We start from the raw sequence: 23,588 nt of genomic DNA on the forward strand, positions 1-23,588 counted from the left end.
CACTGACCTATCTTAAAATACATCACTGCCATTTTGTCTCAAGATGCACAACAGTAATGTTTTTTTTTCTAAGGCACGTTTATAAAAGCTACTTAAATATCCTAATTGAAGGCCTGCCCTGTTTCTCAGTCATATTATTTTCAAGTGCTTCGTTCCTCCACACAAAACTGGGAAAAGCTCCTATAAAAAGTTTATGAATAATTATACATATAAATAAAAACTTTAAGCAATCATTGTGCAATTGATTACATTTATTTTGTCAAAATGACCACTGATTGGGCAGCAAGCAGGTGAGAAGTGAATTTTATTTTTCAGAGATTTTACTGTACTATTAAAACCCAAACAAAGGACAAAGTTTAGTGTTTTTGCAACAAGACCTGTACCACCCGTTGAATAAATACGTCAGAAAAAACCCATGCAGACACAAAGCATTTCAGACTTTAGTAATCATTTTATTACACAGTTTTAATCAACACACAAAGCTCAACGAGCCTGTCAGGAAATTAAATATACAGAAGTTTGTCTGTGAGGAGTTTTGTGTCCTCCCACCCAGGGACCCAATCGAGTCTGGCTGAACCATGTTAGCATCTAATTCAACAAGAGCAGGAAAAAAAAAAAAAAAAAAAAAAAGCAAACTAAGAGTTACAAGGGTGGGTTGGGGGAAAGAGAAAAAAAACTAAAGAAAAACAATAAGACGCATGTTATAGAGACTGCTTTAAATAACTGGTCCAAAACCCTTCGTGATGGTGAATGTTTGTGAAGTTGGTCGTGGCTAAGGAAAGGGGTAGAGAGTCTTTGCAATGGCAAATGGAAACAAAATATATATATTCATAGTATTCAAGTCCATTAGAATACTCCAGAGGAGAAGACAGGAGGTCCATTTTCCTTTAACTGCTATGATTTTAAAAGAATTCCTTTGATAGATTTTATACAAAAAGACAGCCAGCATACCCCTCCCTTCTCTGCAGTAAAGAAAACAAACAAAAAAAAAAAAAACTTCCTGATCCAATGTACAGTTGGAAGCCCAGGAAATGGAAATGAAAAAGTAAACTGTAAAAAACATATCCCTCTATGTCCAGACTATCACAAATTGCAGGGAGAAATCAAAAAATGATAATAATATAGCCCTCCCTTCCCAGTGCTTAAAAACAACAAGGAATGCTTTTAGAGCCATAAACATCTTCTACAGCAAAATTGATACGGACTGATCCTAAGCAGCGGGTACGTCGCTATAGCAACGGAGAAGGTAAAGCAGGAGCTGTGGAGTGGAGGTTTGAATTTGGGGAGGAAAAGGGGCTACAGCTGAAGTTTCAGTATGTACACCATGGCTGCCAGAGGGCTAAGAGTGGGGGAGGTGCTCTGGTGAGGGGAGGCGTGGCTTAAAGAAAGCACTCCAATGGAAACCAACAAGATCTGTTTTTTTTTTCTTAAGCTTTTTTTCTTTTTTTAATCTTTTGAACGTTCAAAATCTCCCCTAATCTTAAGATGGAGAGGTGTCATTTTCTCCCATCATGATTCTAACTCCAAAACTACATTGCATACTTTTGTGTCCATTCCCGAGCTATTCTGTTGTACCTGTGAGGGGAGACAAATAAAAATATCAGCATCACATTCCAGCAAAATATTTGCATGACACATAACAGGTAATACAGACTTTGAAAAGAACCTGTTGTAGAAAGACGGGGCAGTCAACAACTACAATGGACTTACACATCAGTGCAGGAATGTATGTGTGTTTGTGTAGTACAATCAACTTCTCTAAAGATAGATGAAAACGTGATTTGATCCCTTTGACATGTTGAAAAATGTTGACATGCTATTATAAAGAAACTCTTCAGTAATCCCTTGAACTCTCATAAGGTCCTGCCGCAGCCTCAATTGCTTTTTCCACCTACATTTGCCAGTAACAGTAGTTCAAAACAAAAAAAAGATGTAATGGGCACCTGCTGGCATTCAACAACCTTTTCTGTTGAATTTGATAAACAAATTGTCCTGTTCAAAATATTACACCCAGTGCCCAGTTTTAATTATAGCAAACTTAAAACATTTCCACTTTTGCTGTGGCTTTACAGTCAACTACAAGGCTCATCAAAAAAAAAAAAAAAGAAAAAAAAAAAAAAAGAGCAAATTATTCACAAAACAAGACTTCAGAGTATCAGTGTAACCTTCACAGGGAAGAAAGGTGACAATGTAAATAGGAAACTGCGTAGGCAATAGCATGGCTAATAATGCAAATGATTGCAAGACGGCACCTATGGGGAAGAGCGTTAGGGCAAACACAGTGTGTGGTATTGATCTAGTTCACAGGAGGACACTCACTTTTCCCTGTCAGTCTTGTAAATGCGGGCGATCTCAGGTACTAAGGGGTCGTCCGGATTGGGGTCACACAGCAGGGAGCAGATGGACAGGAGAACTGAAGTGCAAGAAAAAAAAAAAAAAGTAAAAATAACACCAAAGGCACTTTAAAAAGTTGTCCTTGTTTAAACTGTCATCTAATATCAGGACACTCATTCCTTATGGAATAAATTAAGCACCAAAAATCTGTTACGAACAGCTCAAATGTTCATGAATGAAAATTTATATCTAACTATATAGTTAGAAAATGTACTCTTTAAAAAAAAAAAAAAAAAAAAAACATGTGAGAAGCATCAAATTTGCCATAGGCTGCATGCATTTACAATTAGACGCTGAAGGAAGAAACACTGAAAATATTCTCCAACATTGCTTTCTCTAGTTTTTATTTCTCTCATGTTAAAGATGCAGATTTTAAACTGAAGAATCAGATTATTCATCAAAATAATTGTCATACCAGCTTCAAAGGCTGTTTCATGGCTGATACAGATAACAATCATTTGATAAATTTCAGTTTAAAAAGATCAGAAAATTCTGTACATAACACACAAAATTCTTTAATTGTACTTGTAACAAATTTCAATATCCAATAGGATTTGGAGTGCTACATTATTTAAAGCAGTTCTCACAGCATCCAAAAAACACAATTTAGCTTTGAATATTTTGTCTATATTAATTTAGGATACGTCAGAATTCTCCAGAACACCACGTGGGTCCATATGGAAGCAACCCAATAAAATACATACAGGCTTGACCATAGGAACAAAGAGGTTGAGGCCAAGAAAAGAACATTTCTGGAATGAATTGTCAAAAAGACCTGGCGGTGTTTTACCTTTGGAGATGGTGAGTGCCGGTGACCACTGTGACCTCAGAATATCCAGACAGATGCTGCCATTGCTGTTGATATTTGGGTGATAGATTCTTGTGGTAAACGCAACCTGAGAAAGGAAGGAGACAAACATAAGCACACAAAACACAGCCGTTTCAGGCTAAACAGTAATTACTACCGCCAACACAAGAACAGTTCTTAACGTAGATTAAAATCCAAACACAAGCACTGGATTCCTTGAAACAAATTCTTTAAATTCATTAACAAGATTCTCTGCATTCAGTAACTCTATATGATTTACAGTCATGATAAGCTGAATTATTTTAATGTATGGTGGGAGGAAAAACATTTCCTCATATCATGCCAAAAAAAAAAGTGCAGGTTGGTAAAATTAGATGATTCAAAGAGACAAATAATTAAGCAGCACCTGAGAATAACCAAAACACCTGAGAAGCTGTGCCAAACTGGTGTGGATGTTACTGACCTTTGGCGGTTTGAAGGGATAATCTGTGGGAAAGTGTATGGTCAAGAAGAACACTCCACCCTGGTAAGGACTGTCATTCTGTGGGGTAAACATTTTAATTAGAATTAATTTTGTTTGTTTGTTTATAGTTTAACGCCATACCAGTAACCCCAGCTATATTCATGGAGAGAAAAAAAGTGAAATATATTTCTAAACAAAAGTTTAAAACGTTAAAATATGAAGACCAACAAAATTTTACAAGAATTTTAAATATATAATATATATGGGCTGGGGGAATTAACACGTTAATCTTTGCGATTAATGTGAGATGTTTAACGCATAAAAAAAATAACGCAATTGACGCAGCACTTTTTTTTGTGCCTCATTTTCGGTTTTTGATCGAAAGAGAAAAAAAAAGGCCAAAAATATGCCGCCCCTCCCTGTTCGGCGATCAGGTTTCAGTCTCACGCAACTTGTTTAGCTCTTTTCCGCTCCGTGTGTGCGTCGCGCTGCACTGTCTGCTCATTGTTCTGCACGATTAGCCTATGTCGACATAGAGACAGAGCGCAACGCGTCATAATCTGAAGACCACGCCCACCAAGGGGGAAACCAATCCAACCGTCTCCATTGACTTTGCATTGCGAGAGGCTGCCTCCTTGTCATTTCTTGCTTCTAACAAAAGACAGAATAATGTCTAAAAGCTGCTATGTGACAAGGTGTACAGCAAACAAGCTAAGAAACCCAGAAATAAGTTTTCATAAGCTGTCGACCCCAAAAAAACGAGCGTTTGAGGACATAAAAGTGGATACAGGCTGGAACGAATGGGTAAATTGTGGGATCCTGACACTCAGTATACACTAAAATACACTACGTGTGCAGTAAGTTAAACATTTGGTCACTGGTGAGTCAAATATCCAAATGTCAGTTTTATATATTATATTTCTGTAAGATAAACTATCCTGTGTTGCCGATCCTGTGTCTCCTCCAGCGGGCGTACGTTAGTTCTCCGAGTAATGAGACACGTGACGCTCTGTCTCAACTGCCTGTATCCACTTTTATGTCCTAAACACTAGTTTTTTGGGGTCGAGAGCTAATAAAAACGTATCTCTGGGTTTTTTAGCTTGTTTGCTGTACACCTTGTCACACAGCAGCTTTAGGCATTATTCTGTCTTTTGTTAGAAGCAAGAAATGACAAGGAGGCAGCCTCTCGCAATGCAAAGTCAATGGAGACGGTTGGATTGGTTTCCCCCCCGGTGTGGGCGTGGCCTAAATGCGCTCTGTCTCTATATGTACCTTTTTGAAATTCAATTGGCACTTTAACATTTGTTGGTGCATAAATTGAAATTATTTATTTTGGCCAATTCTAAACTAATTGTTACTACTAACTAAACCACTGTTTAATTTAATTAGGTGATTCTACGTTTAAATATTGAGGATTACAAGCTTGGGGGAAAATGCGATTAATCACAGCAAATTGTGCGATTAATCTTTGAGATTTATCTTTGATAAAAATTCTAAAACTAAACCTGGTCTAACTTCATTAATCTTCAATTTTTTTAGACAACATCATCATGGCTTCAAGTTCAAATGATTTCTGTAACGTTGTGTGCTACTATAGTGGATACAAGAAAAATACTTACTGGTCCCATTATTGTGGCCTGCCAATGAAACACTGAAACAAGACAAACAGAAACGTCAGAGAAAGCCTGTATAACATCATGTTTATCTTACATTCTTAAAATATTTCAAAACTCAGAGATACAACTTTGACTGGCAAGCTCAGGATCAGTCTTGTCAGAAATTAAAAAAAAAGAGCCCACTGAGGATTACAGTATAAAATATGATGAAGCAAATTTGGGTACAATTATGTTGTCATATTTCAGTCAAGTCTCTGAGGCACTAAGTGGGTCAGATGGTTGTATGATTCATGGTTTAATGAAGTGTCGACTCTTTTGAGGGAAGCTATACATGCTATTTGTCAGTTCAAACAATCCGTTGTCTTGTGGTTGAGCTTCACACTAGATATTTATGAGCAAATCTATCAAGGCACACAGAAAACATGATCAGACAGGAAAAAGAACTGACATTATGTGACTGAAGCCATTCAGTTCCTATAAGTCACCATATTGTCGCTGTAGGACAGAAACCTTCATATTTCGTCTTTTTTTCATAAATCAATACGATTGGTCAGCCTTTATGTCTGTCTGTTGTTCTTGCAAACATTTAACTAATTAAAAGTATTAAAACAGCATGAGACTAAACCTCAAACTGTCGCTAAAACCTCATAACTCCACTCCCCTCTATCAAGAATGAAGAACGGCGCACAGTTTGAACCGTCTCTGCTGGTTTGCAATGCGAAAGAAAATAAAGAACTGGTTATTTAATAAGTACATTGTTTTCTTTACTCAAACACTATATATAACGGCAAATGTTTTATGCATTTGAGGAGCAGAGAAGAGTGTCTTAGTCTAGCATTTGTCATCGAGTCATAGCCAGTATGTCTTAAATAGCCTGCGCTCAATAACATTGAGATTTTGGCCAAATGACAGAAAACTGAGCGCCCACATAGCTACAATAAACTTTATAATCTGTATGTTGCTGAAAACGTAACTAACTGCCTCAGATGCAGCCAATAAAAACGCATATGTCCGGAATTTTCCTAAATCCGCTGGTCAAAAACCTTTTAACTACTTTTAATCTTGATTTCTGTAAAATGTTAAAAATATAACAACCTATGCAAGTGTATGAACATTATATAACGCCACAATATCAACTTTGAAAACATGGAGTTTAGGCTAATTATAAAAAAAAATATATATATATATATATATATATATAATAATTTCCATTTCCTGAAAAATAGCATTTCTGGATACCGGGTTTTCACTTGACAGCAAAGATATAGAGCTGATTCTAAACATTTAACAATAAGAAATAAACAATAAAAAGCATATCTATGATTTTAAAACTCCACTGTTTAAAATGTCAGTAGACAGTAGGTGACTAGTTGTTACACCATTATGTATCAGTACTATTTCTCAAACTTAATTTAACACGCCTACTTACAATACAGGCTTTTTACGATGTCTAACATCTAAAAAAAAAAACATGCTCAAGTTTTGATGCACCTTAGACTAAAAATATGGCTTAAGAACTTATCCATTTGAATGAATTGGCTCATGATAAGTGGTCTCTATATGAAGGATGTTGATGAGGAAGAACCGAAAGAGAAGTTATTCTGGCAAACAACTCATTACGTCAATAATGTTGACAAAATGTTTTGTTTTTAGAATAACATGCACCATGAATCGTCCAAAACAAAACCAGGAATATGGATTAAAAGTGAATGTTGAATTTGCAACACAAAGCAGAAATTACCAGTGATCATATTCAGAATACCTGTAAATTGAATTGGGAAGAATAAACATACATTAGTTTGTCAGATACATCGGTGGGTAAAGCAAGTTACTTACTGTCATCCCCTACTGGGCCCGCTGAACACTGAGCAGGTGGGTCACGGCCCAAATCATGCAGCTCCTGCAACACACCAGAAACAAAAATGGAGGTTAAAAAGTGCTCACCTACCATGACTTGAAACCCAGCAGGTAAAGCTGTGAATCACCTGTCCAGATCACCTTCCTGAAACACCTGCAGTACACGCTGCTAACAATGAAGCACCAAAATGAAACTGAGAAACTGACACCGAAACTAAATACTCCGAATATCTGTGCATTTGACAAAATGACAGTAAAATACACCAAACCAACGCACTGGTTGGGCGACTAAGAAGAGAATAAAGAGGTCAATAATCAAATCAGACACATAACAGTCTGTGTAATGGGAGTTATTGCTGCTGTAATGACATGATAGGTGACCACAGCTTATGTAACATATTTGTTTTCAGGTTAGTATGTTCTACTGAAACCCGAGAGAACTAAAAAGCTTCAAAATTGTCAGAAAAACCCAACAAGGGGTCATAAGTGTGAATATGAATGCTTTGGACCACGTTCATAACGTCAATTTGCTTGCGCCACGAGCTAACCTCAAATATCCAGATATATAATGTGAGAGTTTGGCTTTAAAATCGAACAGTTGGACTCAAGCACCAAATATTAAGATGTTGTTAAGGACAAAAAGATATTCAACTATATAAACCACCAATATAATCCGAAAATTACTTAAAACACATAAATGCAAAAGCAAACTGATGGGCCAGATGCCTCTCCCTGAGCGGTTAGCCAGTTAACAACACAAAACAGCACGATATAAGCAAATGCAACATAATAATACTGTACATTAATATATTGACGATAAAAACACAGTCACTTGAAGATGTTGCGGAGGATATAAACGATCTTTGTTTAAGGTTTTCAAACGGGCCTTTAGCATTTTTGGCTACGAAGGGTTAGCATGCTAACACGTTATCATGAGATAACATTAATCCGCCAAGTGAGCCATTGCAAACCAACTTCCATTTCAAATGACTGTTTATTTCTGTTTGAGATAAAAAGCGATGGGAGACAAACAAAAGTGAAACGGTAGAATCATTTTATATCAGTCTCACACAGTTCGACGGAGGGTCGCCAGCTAACATGCTAACCGTTAGCCCGGGCCGAACCGTCGAACCGGGGTGCTTTACTACACTTGTCATTCCACCAGCGGCACACTTAACACTTTTAACTTCTCAGTAACATCCCTTAATTCGCCTTTCCAGGGTAAAATAGGAAGGATGATGCGGAATAGGGCAATGGCGCCCGTGACTTCCTTCTCTTACCTTGTGGATTCTTTTCAGAGCCATTGTTGTGCTGTTACTGCTGTCAAAAACACAAAAACCAGACTTATACTCGATTAAAACGGCGCTTCTTTAATTTCGACGCGGCCAACCCCTCGGGTGTCGTAATACAGGGCGCCTTGGGGTGATAATTCAGTCGGTGTTCTGTGTGTGTGACGGAGCCGGTTGGTGTAATTTGAAGGCGAAACTGAAAGGTGGTGCTGGTAGCGGTTCGGTCCTTCCTCCTGCAGCAGCGGCAGCGAGTAGCTACCGCATCACGCAGACTGCGCTGCTCTAATCAGATCCTTCCGCCAATGGACGCAGTCGCCGGGGACAGATTGCGCGCCGACGCCAGTTGCTAGATAATGCTGTAGTGAATCACGAAACTGATGCAATAGCGGAGCCAAAATGGCGGCTAGTGCTCAGCGACTTTAATGCTACTGAGCCCAAATGAACGCCTGTGGTTGAAAGCTTCCATTTCGAGCCGACAAACGAGCTTGATGATCCCCTCAGAAATAGAATGGAAAGAACTATGAGAATATAAATATGATCTGACGAGATGTTTATTGTAAGTCATATTTACATTCAAATGAGGAGAGCAGTTTATACTATTTCAACATAAATGGCAATAACATACATACCCCCGACTAGAGGAAGTTTCACCATTGCGGAGGGATATTTGAGAAATTAATGTTTTATCGTGGCAAAATACGAGATTATCGTCTGTAGATAATGGAATGTGTGTGAAACTAGGGACCACTGCTGTGCAAGTTTTATTATTTAGCAATTATTAATAAAAACATTTTTTTATCAAACATGCCACATTAAGTTATGTTAGTAAGTATGCACTTTACCTGTATATTTTTTTAGGTTTAATTTATACATGTATATCTGATTGGAATTGATTTGATGCATTAGAAACCTTTATTTATTGTCTTACCTGCCTTTGTTCTCATTTCTAATATTTGATTGTCTAAACAATTAATAGCACATATTTTTAGGTGCTTTTGTCTGATCCTCATAATCCTGATTACACAAATCCAAAAAGATCAAACTATCGGCCTATATTCCTAAAATACTTTGTTTCATCGTGATATCTTTATCCTGCAGCACAGATTTATGCCCTCTACCCCATTCAGACAAACACATTCATTGAAAAAAAAGAAAGAAAGAAAAAAACAGGACTAAGGTGGAATCATTCAGTTACAATAGAATAGAACAGAATGGTATTGTTGATGTGCAACATACAATGCAATACAAAATAATACTGATTATTAATACAAGACAACAAAATACGGCTAAATTTGTGCTGTGGGCCTGTGGCAGAACCATAAAGTGATGGTATTAGATGATGGAATGATACTATGATAATCTCGGTACTGAATGACTTTCAGACATTATTTACATGCTATTATATGGTAGCTTACTTATAATAACACCATGGTGTCCAAAATCCATGGTATTAACATGCTGCAATACCAAAAAACAATTGTAATACCCAGGTGAAAAAGACGTACTGGTAAATGTATTCAAATGCATTATAGTATATTTGTATTGTAAAAACATACTCAAGTACATTTTTAATACATCTAATAGTAGGCTACGTCTTTTTCACGTGGGTAGTAACGAAACAGCATTCTAATGGTATTTATACAACATTCTTGATGGATGGATGGATGGATAGATTCTAGATAATTTAAACAGCATAGGCCTAATAATAATAATGATAATAATAACATTGAAGCTGTTTGTTCTTTCAACATTCATAATACACCTTTGGACGCTGGTTCTTCTTATGACATTCATAATACATATTTTCTTGTATTTTGTACATTCAGATAGACTTTCTACGCATTAAAAAGACTGACGTCAATAAAGCAGCAACAATGCCTTGGCGCGCGCGCTCTCTCTCTCTCATCTCGTGCGCAGGGAAACCCCAAATCAACCTCCGCGTGATGGCGGTATGAGGCAGTCCCTGCAAGCCAGAGCGTGGGAGTTCCTGTCTTCGCCATGTCGGGGTGGTGCTGCAACTCGCTGAGGATACCCTGAACCGAGCAGAAGTCTCCCAGCCCCCCTCCTGCTGCTGCTGCTGCTCCATCCATCCATCCATCTATCTGTCTACCCATCCGCCCCCACACGGCACCAGGCAGAGTCCAGCATCCCCAGCATCACTGTTTCCCTCGGATCAGCTGCGACACATCTTTCCCTCTGACCGACGGTGGACTGAGGAGAGACGCACCAAGTGATGCGGCTTCTGCAGCCCGCGCATCCCGCAGCACCGAAGACCGCACGCTCACCCGTTAGGAGTAGGCGCACTTTCCCCGTTATCTACAACAACCCATGAGAATGTCCAGCACAGACATCATGGGTTTAAACCCTACCGACCGCGTAATCAAATGTAAGTGCATTGTTGTTGTGTTCTTTATTAATCATACTCAGCACATTTAAGCATGCAGCATTATGCGATTGTGAATGGTTTGCGATGATTCTGTTTCATTGATGATGCACTGTAAGGTTTTAAAAACGTGATAATTCATGCAGAAATGATTGATCAGTGATCAAAGGATGATCAGATGGTGCGTTTGCCTTAAAAAAAACAACCTTTCTTTCCTTTATGAGATTGGCAAACCCATTAAGGCTCCCTATATGCTCAGTGATGCTGATGCAGGCGAGATATGGCAATCCATTTGAACATTTATTCCTTAAAACTAATATCTATTATTGTGTTATTATTAATTGCAAGTAATTCATGGACTAGTATCTTTTTCAGTTCTGCCTCATTAACTTCATTATATACTGATTCTTATTCTAGTAGTGACTAGCATTAATGCTCATTCATCAGAAACTATTCCTTATTTTTTGCAATCAGTCACTATCTTAAAAAAGTAAAAAAAATAAAATAAAATAAAAAACACTGTTGTTAACTACTAAAATAAAAATTATTACTTACAACTTGTAGATACTAGTGACTCAAAATTATGTACTAGGGTACAACGGGGCTAAAGGCGCACGGGGGTAAAAGGCGCATTTGATTATATTCTCCTCTAAACCACTAGATGGCGCAGAACTTTCCTAAACATCCTCTTTTCAAGATGCACGTGGAAATTTGGCTGCAATCGGGGGCAGCAGCACAAAGTTGACTCTGTGCTAAATTGATCTAATATTTATTGTTTAATGAAAATCAATAAAATTATTGCTTATATTTTGACAAAGGTCTTGTTAGTGATTTTCAGTTTTGTTCAAGGTAAATAAACCAACAGTTTTTAAATAATGGAAGAATATGTAAAAGTATGGTATTTGGAGTAAAAAAAATGCCCCTGCTGTTTGGGTGAAAGGCACAATAACTAACATGATAATAAATAGCTGGCTGACTTTTCCATTTGTTGACATGACATGGTTAAATAGATTATAAATAATATATATTAAATTGGCTGTCCACCTTAGAGATAATCACCATATTTATAATGAAACCATCATGTTTTAAAAAAATACGATATTAATCATATCATATAGGCTAATAAAACATCATATTTATTGTTACTTTACACTACTTTACTTTATTGCTACTTTATTGTTGCTATATTAAATTTTAATGGGATCTTATTCAATGCTTTCAGAACTTTTTGTTTTTTTAAATAACTTTGTTTCTGTATTTTTAAAATGAACGTATTTTAATATATTTATTGAGCAAAAATTCATTATTTTATTTATCAAAATAAATAGAAAATAAACAAACTTTGCTAAAGTGATTTTTTTTTTTTTTAACAAACTATTAACTTAGAGACATTATTAAAAACATGTTATTTTTTAACCTGGACAAAATGTAGGCTATAAAAATGATACATTTATAAGATTTTTAAACAAACAAACCACTTTTATGATATAATTCTGTTGTTCCATTTCTTCAATCATACATTATGGGCGTAGTGAAAACCAACATTTTCTTACAGTGTGCCAGTTTATCCCCATTGTACCCTATCTAATAAGTGCAGTAATGTGAAGTAGGCTAGACACTAGTAACTAATGGAATAAGTACTTGTATCTATATTACCTTTACACTGAATTTACGCACATAGCAATTCATAAATAATAGAAACATAAATCTAGACAAACGTTTTAAAGAATAAATGTGAAACCGGCTTGCCACATATGTGGAGCGTATCGACGGCTGCGCGCGCCTGCTGGCGGATAGATGAACTGTTATACAGTGCCAGGTTACCCCAGAGAGAGAGAGAGAGAGAGGGGGGAGGAGAGCAAGAGAGAGATTAGCATCTCGATCCAATGAAATATTTTTGGCAGTTTGAGGATGACAGCGAAAGGACGACTTAAAGGTAGCGTGGCTTTTGCATTGCATTCCTGCATTATTGTATGCATCTCCTTGTGCTCGCCTTTACGCATCTTTTACTCCAATGTCAGTGCGCGCGCTTGTCGGATAGCAGCACTCGGATAACGAGATGATTGTTAACGTATCGATTGTGCGTGTAATTATGTAAAATTTGCAATGCCTCGAGCCCTTGCACGAGTGCACTCTTGTCATGCGGGGAAAATGCGCTGAGATGCTCGCAATGTCAGCTCGTGCACTGACATGGACATCCTTGCATAGATGGCCTATGAGGGTATGTTAGTCTATCATTCCGAAGCAGTTTATCGATTCGTTGGTACAGCGTTACACACTGTAAACAAGGCTGCACACAGAGGATGCACTGCATCTAGTGCCTGCAGAAATCCCAAAGGCATAAAAGCTAAACGTTATTGCAGGAAGCAAGTTGCATTTCAGTGCATTGCAGTACTATATATTTCATGTGATGATGAGCAAATACGTTAATGCAAACCCATCATAATGCCAATACCAATCAGTGTTTACAGCCATTTTTACATTTCTAGTTTTTGCACACAAAAGAAAAAAGAAAAAAGAAACCCACTAAAAAGGACATATAGAGAGGATGTGGGCATTACAGCATCACTGGATGCTGGGATATGTGGATGTGGATGTATAGTGTGGGCGGTTAGTAGAGAGAGGGGTTAATTAGACGTCAGCGATGGCTGTGCATACTCAAAAGCTGCCCGAAGGCATCTGTTTCCTGTGTGTATGTGATCAACACTGGAATTTGTTTGGATTATGGAAGACAATAAGAGTGGACAGGGGACTCAGGGAGGCATGCTTTGGACCACCGTACTGTGTAGAGCGAGGGAGGTTTGGGCAGAGAGAGAGAGAGAGAGATGTGGTGTGTATTGTAAAGGGCTTTTCCTTAACCCTGGAGTGTGGCCGCCTGTAATTATTTAGCAACATATGCCATTCTGCATTAAATAATCATAGTGTGGCATATGTGTCACACTTATGTAATATTAACCGTTAGGTATGTTGGGTTATAAGCTTTCGGGAAGGTCTGTGTGAGAGCGTGTCCAGATATAGCTGGTGTACGAGGAAGGCAAAGCAGCTGGTGTGAAGGTGAGAAAGGTATTAGGATGCAGCTGAAGTGTGAAAATGCTTGATTGTTCAGGAAAGCCTAAGGGAAAAAGTATCCTGTGGTGTATCAATGATACAGTGTATAAGATGGTAATACCATGGTACTTTCATATACTGTATATGTGCATATATTGCATGGTAGTTACATATACTCCAATGTAGGCCAAACAGTACTATTGTATAACCATGGTACATGTGCAAAAATCAAGAAACATGCTACCATGTTTAAAAAAGCATGACGTTACAATGGTACGGTTTTGTTACACTTAAAATGTACCCAAAAAGTACCATGGCACTTCCATGATAATTTGGACATGCACAATTGCATTACCACGGTATTCTTTGAAGTACCATGTAGATACCATAGTACATGAATTTCAGTGCTATGGCATATTTTAAAGTACTGTAGTAATATTATTATTGTTATCTGAAACCATCACTGCACCATAGTACTTGCTTGTAAGGTTTGGAAGATTTATTGAGAACTATTTATTTACACAGGGTTGTAAGAATACTTTTGTATTACCATGGTACATAAAAAAAATGTTTATTGTACTATGGTGCATGCTCAAAAACATAGTAATACCATTGCATTTCACTTAAAAAGCATGATAATGCCATAGTATTTTTTAGTGAAGATGTTGCGTTTGGGATAATTATTTACATGTTACTCCAATAAAAATGTTATGTATGTGTCCTAGTCTAGAACCCATGGTAATACTATAGTAACAGTGTCCAATATTTGGAGGCTGGGATGATTGATATAATTATTTAGATGTTGCTTCAATATAATAATACTATGGTGGTACCATGTCCAAAAAAACTAAATATTAATATAGTGCAGTGTCCTGCATACACTTGCACTGCACTTAAAAAAACATAATACCATGGTATTTTTAGTGAAGAAGATGGTGTGCTTGGGATAAGCCTAATAGGTTACAAGTTACTCCAAGAAACCTCAAAGAATACCATGTCAAACTAAGTAAATACATTTTAGTCTACAAACTGTGGTAATATTGTGGTACCAATGTTCAGTATTTTGTAGTATGGAATGCTTGCCATAAGTATTTAGATGTTGATGCAAGATATCATGGTAATACCATAGTCCAGTAACACCATAGTACATTTTGCTAAATTTTCTAGGTAGTAACAGAGTAAAAGTGGTGCATGGAAGATGGCATGCTAGAGACACACAGAGTAAGCGAGTAGAGTGCTTGAGATGAATTTGCTCATTTCCACAAGTTATTATGTGCTGCATTCTCTGCGAGACAAAATGCGCCTCAATGCCATCTGTCTCCTGAAGGAATGTAGTAATGCGACAATAATGACTATTCTAATTGCATCATAGTGTATTTTTTATGATTGGTACTAATAGGTGTCCTTGGCCCCTGGGAGGTTTTAAAACAGAAATATATTATTTGCACGCAGTCAGAAATACACGTTCAAGGCATTATCGAAACGACTTCAAAGATCAACATTTTCTCCAGATTGTGTGTCTGTGTTAATTCATGCATGCCTCCTGCTGAGCGCCGACACGCAACACGAGGGAGATGTTAAAGCCCGACACAGAAACTAAGAGAGAGTGTTGACATGAGCCTGGTGATAAATGAAACGGGAGCAGGTGAAAGAAAAGAGAGGGGGAATGTGTGAAAAGTGCGGAGGATGAGAAGTAGGAGAGACGGGGAATTAGGCACTTGACAGCAGATAGATGGATGGATGTGCATGCGCTTGTGTCCCAGCAATCTCTTTCTCTCATACACACAGGCAAACGTTTGGAATAGAATTCTAGAGCACTGCATACTGCACAGCATTCACTGAAAATTGTCAACTATTTAAAGTCAGCATGAAATCAAAACTGACAAGTCTTTTTTTTTTCAATGGAATTTTATAGTATTTATTATAAATGATTTATCCATGCACAGCATTATTTAAGTTTTTTTTCAATTCATGTGCCCTCGTCATTTTTAATCAAAATAATTTTCCCTCCCTCTCTTCTCTGACGATGTGTTGAGGCATGAGGGCGGGGCAACCTGTCACTCACATGACATCATAGCAATAACAAACCATAACCATCCAAACAATTCCACACCTTACATTTTGTCTTGCTTGAGAAGCCGTTTCACTTGGATATACGTCACAATAGGGAAGAAAAGACAATCACAACTTCCGTTTCATACCGACTATAAGGAAAGTCAGCGGCCATATTTGCAGCGCCTCCGGGCAGCTGTTTCAGGCTAGCAAGAGCAACTCCTATTTATTTGAATTTCTGTTTATTGAATTTCTTTATGGAAAGCCAGAGCTTCCAACACCGATTTGCTCTTTTATTTAGAAGGCAGGACTAGAGCCGTCATTTTGTGCATTGCAGTTCCTTGTCACATGACCTCATTACATGCATGTTTAATCCTCATAGGATGTTCCTGTAGTCTGGAAGATAACGATGTGATTGCGTTAATGTGTTCATTTTAGTGATTTTGGTTGGGGTAAAAATAGATGCATTGGCCAATTTCAAAATTCTTTTGATTTCACTGTTGACAAATATGTTTTAAAGTAAAAAATGCACATAAGTTCTTAATGGATGCTTTATCAGTGTATTCTGATTCTGCCACAGAGAATGATGGGAAATGTTTTCACGCACAAGCCTGTTGCTTCAAGCGCCTAAATGAGCATGTTTTATCGCACTTCTTTATTTAGAACGCACAAATAAAAAGTGTACATAAACATTCACAATTACTTATCATAACCAATACTTAGTAGTTTAATAATTCGTTTCCACCATGATTTTTAAAATGTACACGCCCCAGCTTAGAAAGTCAGAGCTTAAAGAATTACCAATTTAAAGTGGTGTTTACGAATACAATCATTCATGACTTGAAGGCAGAATATTACAGTGAGTTATTTTGCATTTTTAATCAAATTTTCTGTAAACTCATCTTCATTCTTGGCAGTCTATTCAAGTATTGAGGCCAGAAAAGGATGTAAAAACATTGCAGCTGATATTACTTGGTTCATTTGTCACAATGGAGATGTAAGGCCAAGTTGAGGACAGTGCATTGTGGGATGCACATTTTGGCAAATGTAGTAGTTGAAAATGCGCATGCTTTATGCAGCATATATCCTGCATACTGCAGAAATAGTAAGAGTAGTATTGTAGCATGCTATTTCCGAAAGTAGCCAGTGTCACACACTTGGGTTCTGCTTTCATGCATGTGAGAATGCTTTTTATACATGACTAAAGTGCTGCCCATCTAACCAGATACTGAGCTAATCAACTTCATCGCCCACCTGAATGATGCAATGGAGAGAGAGCAGGAAAGAGAGAGAGAGGCAATCTCGCATCAAATGCGGTGATACAGGACTGCAGGAGAATGATGAAAACTGTTTCCTCCCACACAGATGCACAAACACACACAGACACACACATATGTTATGGGTCACTGGAGATGTTAACTTGAGCACGCACACACACCGATACATACAGATGTATGTGTAATAAAGAAGGCTCACATGCTTGACAACCTTCACACACCGCTATCTGTGTCTCTCTCTCACACACATGCGTAGGATGGAAAACAAAACGTGGTCATCTATGCCCTGGATAGGATCTCCGACTCAGTATATCCTTACAAAAAAAAAAAGTTTATTCAAGTGTGTTATAGTATACTTCTTTTAAACTAAAAATAAGAAAGTATACTTTCAGTTTACTTTTATGTACTGCTCAGAAATATACTTTATGTACTCCTCAGTGTCGGAGTTATGTTCATTTCATTGTGATTCCCCTGTGTTTTCCTGAGCTGTCTGATTAGTCATTTAGTTCACCTCTCATTAGTTATCTTGTTATTTACCTGTGTTAATACCTGTGTTATCCTGCATTCCTGGTCCGTTCTCGTTTGTGTTATGTTGTGTGTAGTTTTGATATCTCCCTTTTCTCTTGAGCTTTGTCATTAAAAGACTGTTATCTTTTTGCTCCTTCGTCTTCGTGCTGTTTACACAAGCAAACCGTGACATTTAGAAATATACTTAAAATTACACTTAAGTATACTTGAGTTATACTGACAGAAAAGTCGAAGTATTGCCTATTTGGCCTATACTTGTACTCAATCTTTTGATCGAGATATACTTAAAAGTATTATTAAGTATTCTAAGTATACTTTTCATATAAACTTACACTGTTTGAAAATACTGATTTGTAAAGAAAACAGATGTTTCTAATTCTGAGTATCTGAATTTTTGTGTAGGCTAGTCCACTGGTAGTGTACATCAAATGTACTTGAATGACACATCTTCTGAAAGAGTACAGAATCTCCAGATCAAAACACAGGTGAAGAAGAAGCAGAAACAAGTGATAAAAGATTGTTTACGCAAAAGTAAAATAATGCGATCATGAAAATTTAAACAGCCTATAATTAAAACTGCCTAGCGTTAGCGAATATAATGTCGAGGAAACGACTGTGAAGCTTTGGGGATGTTGATGGACTCGATCTACTCCATTTGTGTTTTGATTATCGTTCCGGGCATAATCTTTTACAAAAATCTGATATTTTCCAGATTTTTTTGTTTAAAATGTTGCTCTTTTAATGAAACTTACCCACGTCCAAGTGTTGATAAAAAAGGATGCATGAAGCTAGAATCAAATGTTTTTAAAATGGAAAGAGTTACAGTTAACGGTATATTTCATAACATTAATACCTAAATAGGAACATAATAGTATACTTAAAGTGCAAAAAAAAATTATAACAAACAAGTATTTGACTAGTAAACTATCATAAGTTTACCTTTAAGTTCACTAGAAGTAAAGTTGCAGTACAAACAAAAAACTTAGTTGTAAACTAGTCAAAGTTTACTACTGTTACACTTAAAGTATACTCAAAAGTATACTTTTATACACTTAAAAGTGGGCCAATTTCTTCCCAAGTAGTATTGAATCAGTACACTTAAAAGTATACTTATAGTACATTGATGTTAGTATACTTTCTACATAAAGTACACTTAAAAATATACTTGAACTTTACTTAAGTATACTTAATAAAGTAAACTTTTTGTAAAGGCCTGTCATTCATCATTACTTTTCATATGTCATAACTTCCTAACAGCAAAATTCTGGCATTGTTTAAGAATTTACAAACCTGTATGCAAGCCTAGGGATGCACAAGAATCGAAACAAAAAAACAAATTCGCAATATAGCAGTGCGATTATCAAATTGCAATGGCTGCGATTTAATTGAATAAATATATACGCGCTGTGCTTTTCAGAGTGAAGCGTGCCACTGTGTTCTTTGACACGCGAACAGCTCATGATGGTGTTTTCAGTGTCTCAGAGCAGCTTGATTTACAGTAAAAGAAAAATAAGTATTTTAATTTTACAATTGTAATATGATTTTTTTTTAAATATAAATACCTTTTTATTTTGCAGTGAAATATTATAATAATAATTAGTTTATTTAGTTTATTTTTATAGTCATATTGATATATAATCACAACATTTTGGGGCCAAATTGTGCAGCCCAACAAAAAAGAACAGCCAACCTGGTTCTTTACTATTAGTATTATTATTATTATTATTATTATTAAATCAATTTATTCATAATTTTTTATCAGAAAAATCTCATTATTTCCTTCCTCATTCTGTTATTTTTGCCCATAAAGCAGCTTGAACATATTTTTTCAGCTAACAAAACATAACAACATACAGGTTTGTCATAACATTAATGTGAGTAAATAATGATTGTCTGGCTGTTGTCAACAAAAGAGAAACTTTAAAGTCCCCATGCCATTTTCCACCAAAATATAAAATTATTTTCATATATATCTAAACACTGAATCTTTGGCCAAATTGTGCAGCCCTATAACAAGCACAGCAAACCTGGTGCTTTTTTTTTTTACACATTTTAAATAGAAATACTTTATCCGAAAATGCGCAAATTGCAAACCCCTAACGTATGCTGTTATTTTTTCCATTTATATGTCTCGTTTTGGGTTCGAGAGACAACATACAGGTTTGTCACAACACGAGGGTGAGTAAATAACGACAGATTGTTCATTTTTGGGAGAACTGTTACTTTAAACTGACACTAGACCTGGAAGAGGATTCAGCAGGGTTACTGGCAGGAAACTGTAGGATATTCGAAATTATTAGTGCACAACACAGGAAGTGGACTGGGTTAAAAATAACATGCCGCCACATACAGATACCAATCCGTAGATCTGGTTCAAAACAGACTAAAGGTGAAACTGGGAGGAAGAGTGAAAAAGGAAGAGAGAAAGAATATGAGTGACTAAATTTAGCCTCTTTAACATAAATACTTTGGGTGTAAGTTTGGAGCACAGAGGACACACTGGATAGTGCAGAGACCTAATGAGGCCATGCGAAAGCAGGAACGCTTCTGTGATCCAGAAATCCAGAAGAATGGATCTCGTATACTGTTCATCCTGTATTTACTGCTGTATGACCTCATCACATCTGGCCTGTCAATCAACCCAGCTCACTCATTTGTCATCTCGAAGTCCCGCTTCCCGCTTTTGTGCACGTGCAGATTGCGCCTTCGTGTGTGAAGCATGCATTAATTGTGCAACATCAAATGGCGCTTGTAAAAATCCCTCCGTCGAAGGCATGTGATGCTATGTTACCTTCTCCCAATCTGGGTCAATCGCTAACCGGCGAGTCTCCCTCCCTTTCTCTTATCCATCTCTTCAGTCAGTTTTCTCTGTTCCCGTTCCTTTTCTTTCTCTTTGTCTCATCTTTTTGCAGAATTATGGGATTGTCGTAGGACGTGGCGGCTGTATTTTTAAGACTCGCCATGTAGTAACACAAAACACTTCTGTCTGACACGCAGCAAAATGTGTCTTCCATCGTTTTTAGGTCTCGGGGGCTGAAACAGAGCAGTCCCACGGTTGTGTGATCACAGGATGATGTATTTCAGATTGTCAGCAGTTTAATTACAGGATGTTGCAGTTAGTGCAGTGGAAGTGCTTCTAGAACGGCACCGTGGGTGTCTGATGGTCTTTGGTTGCTATATGCCTCTTCAGATCTCACCAGTTTGTTGTTCGACACCACAAATCTCTTAAGTTCTCTGCCCTACTTCAGCCACCCCACCCCGATCACCCCCCAAAGCCAGAAGTGAGCCTCCCGCCGACAATATCTGCAGCAGCAATGTTGTATTGTACAGTGGGATCTCTAAGTATCCAGTATGACCTCATTAGGATGGGGAACTCTGCTTCTGCAGAACTTATTGTCACTAGTACAAAGTTCAAGATGTGAAGGCTGAATATTTCCTCATGTTTTAAAAAGATAGTTCACCTAAAAACAATAGGCGTCATCATTTACTTACCCTGTCATTGAAAACATCATGTTTGCATTTCCTTAGAACACAAAAGTTTGAAAGTCATACAGGTTTGGATTGGAATGACATGAAGGTAAATTCTGACATAATTTTCATTAGCAAAGTGAACGTAACCAGGTTTTTCCCTCAGATCAGTCAAACTTATTTGGCGAGCATTGAGCAAGAATGCACACAATAACTACGCTAATGCTAGAACTGAAAAAAAGGGTTCAGAGTTTTGTATTTTGATGCAGTTTTCATTCATTCAATACATTATTGTATTACAGTGCATAATAAATATCACAAATTACACCGCACCATTACTTGATATGGAAAGCTACACGTTAATTGCTTTTGTGTTTCCTTTTCTCACCGACTCTTTCTCTCTTCCATAATGGAGGTGATCTTTGAAATTGAAAGTTATATATATTTTTTGCAGTGGACAAGTGTTTATCCTCACTATATAATTTGCAAGTGACAACTATAACCTGACGTTTACAATGACGGATTTGTTGATTAAAATGCTTTGCTGGGACTGTTGTATCATGTCACGCCATTTACTTGCAGTGGACCCATGGTGTCACACACTATGTAAGCATTATGTAATGGAAAATGGAGAGGTTTTCATTTGTAAATAAATACACTAGTTAAGGGCTGGTACAATTTTTTAAAATGTTTTTTTTAAAGAAGTCTCTTATGCTCCCAAGGCTGAATTAAAAAAATACAAGTATAATGTCAAATATTATGACATTTTAAAAGTACTCTTTTCTGTTTTAATATATTTGAATTTAAATATTTAATATGAATTCCCCGAAGCCATTACTCAAGACTTCAGTGTCACATGATCCTTCAGAAATATTCTGATATGTTGATTTGCTCCTCAATAAGCATTTCTTATTATTATCAATCAACTGGTCAGAGGTCACTCTTCCAACAGAACTAGACTCGCGTACGGCTTTTACCAGAAGCCAGTGATTATAGTTTATAAAGTTATAAATATGGGCCCAATTCGCCTACTTATACTACGACCTAAAAGTATGTATTTTTTTTGTGAGGAAAAAGTACATACTTTTGAGTGTGTAGCAAAAGAGTATGCACGTTCTGGGACATACTTCGATGACGTCATGCAACGTGAACGAGAACGTGGTTGCCTAGTAACGCACACCGCGACTGTTAACAAAACATTTTACATTTCATTCTTTCTTATATGTCCAATATAATTTTATTTACTATTCCCATCTTTTTTTCCTCATCGTTTTTTCCACAATACATTTACAATGTGTTCTACCAAATTGAGAAGTGAAGCAGGGCGTCGTCGTAGATCAACCAAACGCAGGTCGTTTGTGAAGGCGGCTGGTTCTGACGTTCATGTGCAATGTGTGTAACGAAAGCTACTTATTTTCTGAGTTAAAATATTTAAAGTTTATAGTATAACTATTGTTTAACGTATTTTATACTTCATTTTATACTTATGTATAATACTTAAAAATACCCCGATGAAAATGAACCATGCTTTTACTATAGTAAAAGTGTAGTAACCATGTTTCTTTGGTTGGACTGATAAAGTTAACATTTGTACAGCCACACTATTACTACAATTAAGTCAGTGTGGTTAAATATAACTTTAATTAGGGTTAAACATTTGAATTCTTACACTTAAAAACTGAGGGCGCATCTCCGCTGCTGCATCCGGCTGCCATGTTTACATCACCACCATCACCACAAAGCTCCTCCCTCCCGCACGCAATGGGTTGTGGGCAATATTAGCCGTTAGAGTGTGCATTGATAGTAAATAGTAGACCATCCGGGTATCTTTGGAATACTCATTTCAACATACTACTATTTGGGACGTACTAATTCTAGTTTCGCATACTATTTAGGACGGATAGTATGCGAATTGGGACTCAGCCATGGATATTTTTCCTACAGAAACGCATCGCACCCTTCAAAAAAGAATAATGTTCAGCTAATGTGAGTCTTTATAAAAAAGGCTAGTCTTTGAAGTCAGTTTTGTTTTGAGATTGAGCGCTCATGGTGCTACTCCGCGTGTGGAAGTGAAACCCTGAGCTAGTGTGTCGATGGTTTCTCCTACACAGCAGGGCTTCACACTCGAAGGCAAACCTTTGTGAGTGTCTTCCCGTTTGTGGGGGTCAGGACGGGGCGAGGGCAGGAGTGAATGGTCAGGAAGGAGAGAGAGAGAGAGAGAGAGAGAGAGAGAGAGAGAGAGAGAGAGAGAGAGAGAGAGAGAGAGAGAGAGAGAGAGAGAGAGAAAGAGTGAGAGACTCTAGCACAGCTGTGACCTGAATGAGTCCCTCCCCTCGTACCTCTGGGGTCCGGGAACAAGCGCGAGCCTGTCAGCGGCCTACTTTCCCAAAGTATGATTCTAGGCC

The 23,588-nt window shown here is 37.3% G+C and overlaps 2 protein-coding genes across 2 annotated transcripts in view; one reads left to right on the top strand and one right to left on the bottom strand.

Annotated features, from left to right (window-relative positions):
* Positions 1–431: 431 nt before the first annotated feature.
* Positions 432–8,801, bottom strand: ube2d2 (ubiquitin-conjugating enzyme E2D 2). Its single transcript, XM_084429569.1, has 7 exons — positions 8,419–8,801; positions 7,118–7,181; positions 5,285–5,316; positions 3,666–3,743; positions 3,185–3,290; positions 2,320–2,413; positions 432–1,575 (listed from the first exon to the last, which is right to left on the bottom strand). Exons 1-7 carry the CDS (start codon positions 8,440–8,442, stop codon positions 1,530–1,532), a joined length of 444 nt encoding a protein of 147 aa, XP_084285695.1. The 5' UTR covers positions 8,443–8,801; the 3' UTR covers positions 432–1,529.
* Positions 8,802–8,880: 79 nt separating this feature from the next.
* The window catches only part of ppp3cb (protein phosphatase 3, catalytic subunit, beta isozyme), a 47,994-nt gene continuing 33,286 nt past the window's right edge, over positions 8,881–23,588 (top strand). Inside the window, exons 1-2 of the mRNA XM_084429568.1 lie at positions 8,881–8,983; positions 10,254–10,813. Coding sequence (XP_084285694.1) covers positions 10,756–10,813 — 58 coding nt within the window. The 5' untranslated portion in view covers positions 8,881–8,983; positions 10,254–10,755. The remainder of the gene's footprint in view (positions 8,984–10,253; positions 10,814–23,588) is intronic.

This window comes from Rutilus rutilus (assembly GCF_951802725.1).
Source record: "Rutilus rutilus genome assembly, chromosome: 14".
In the NCBI taxonomy this organism is placed as follows: Eukaryota; Metazoa; Chordata; class Actinopteri; order Cypriniformes; family Leuciscidae; genus Rutilus; species Rutilus rutilus.

Bases quoted from the DNA above. Each gene is read 5' to 3' on its own strand.
- ube2d2 (XM_084429569.1), bottom strand. From the start codon at position 8,442: ATGGCTCTGAAAAGAATCCACAAG. The intron at 2,414-3,184 runs GTAAAACACCGC...CTTGCACTTCAG, and splicing joins GGCACTCACCATCTCCAAAG to TTCTCCTGTCCATCTGCTCC. The intron at 1,576-2,319 runs GTGAGTGTCCTC...CTCCCCTCACAG, and splicing joins TACAAGACTGACAGGGAAAA to GTACAACAGAATAGCTCGGG.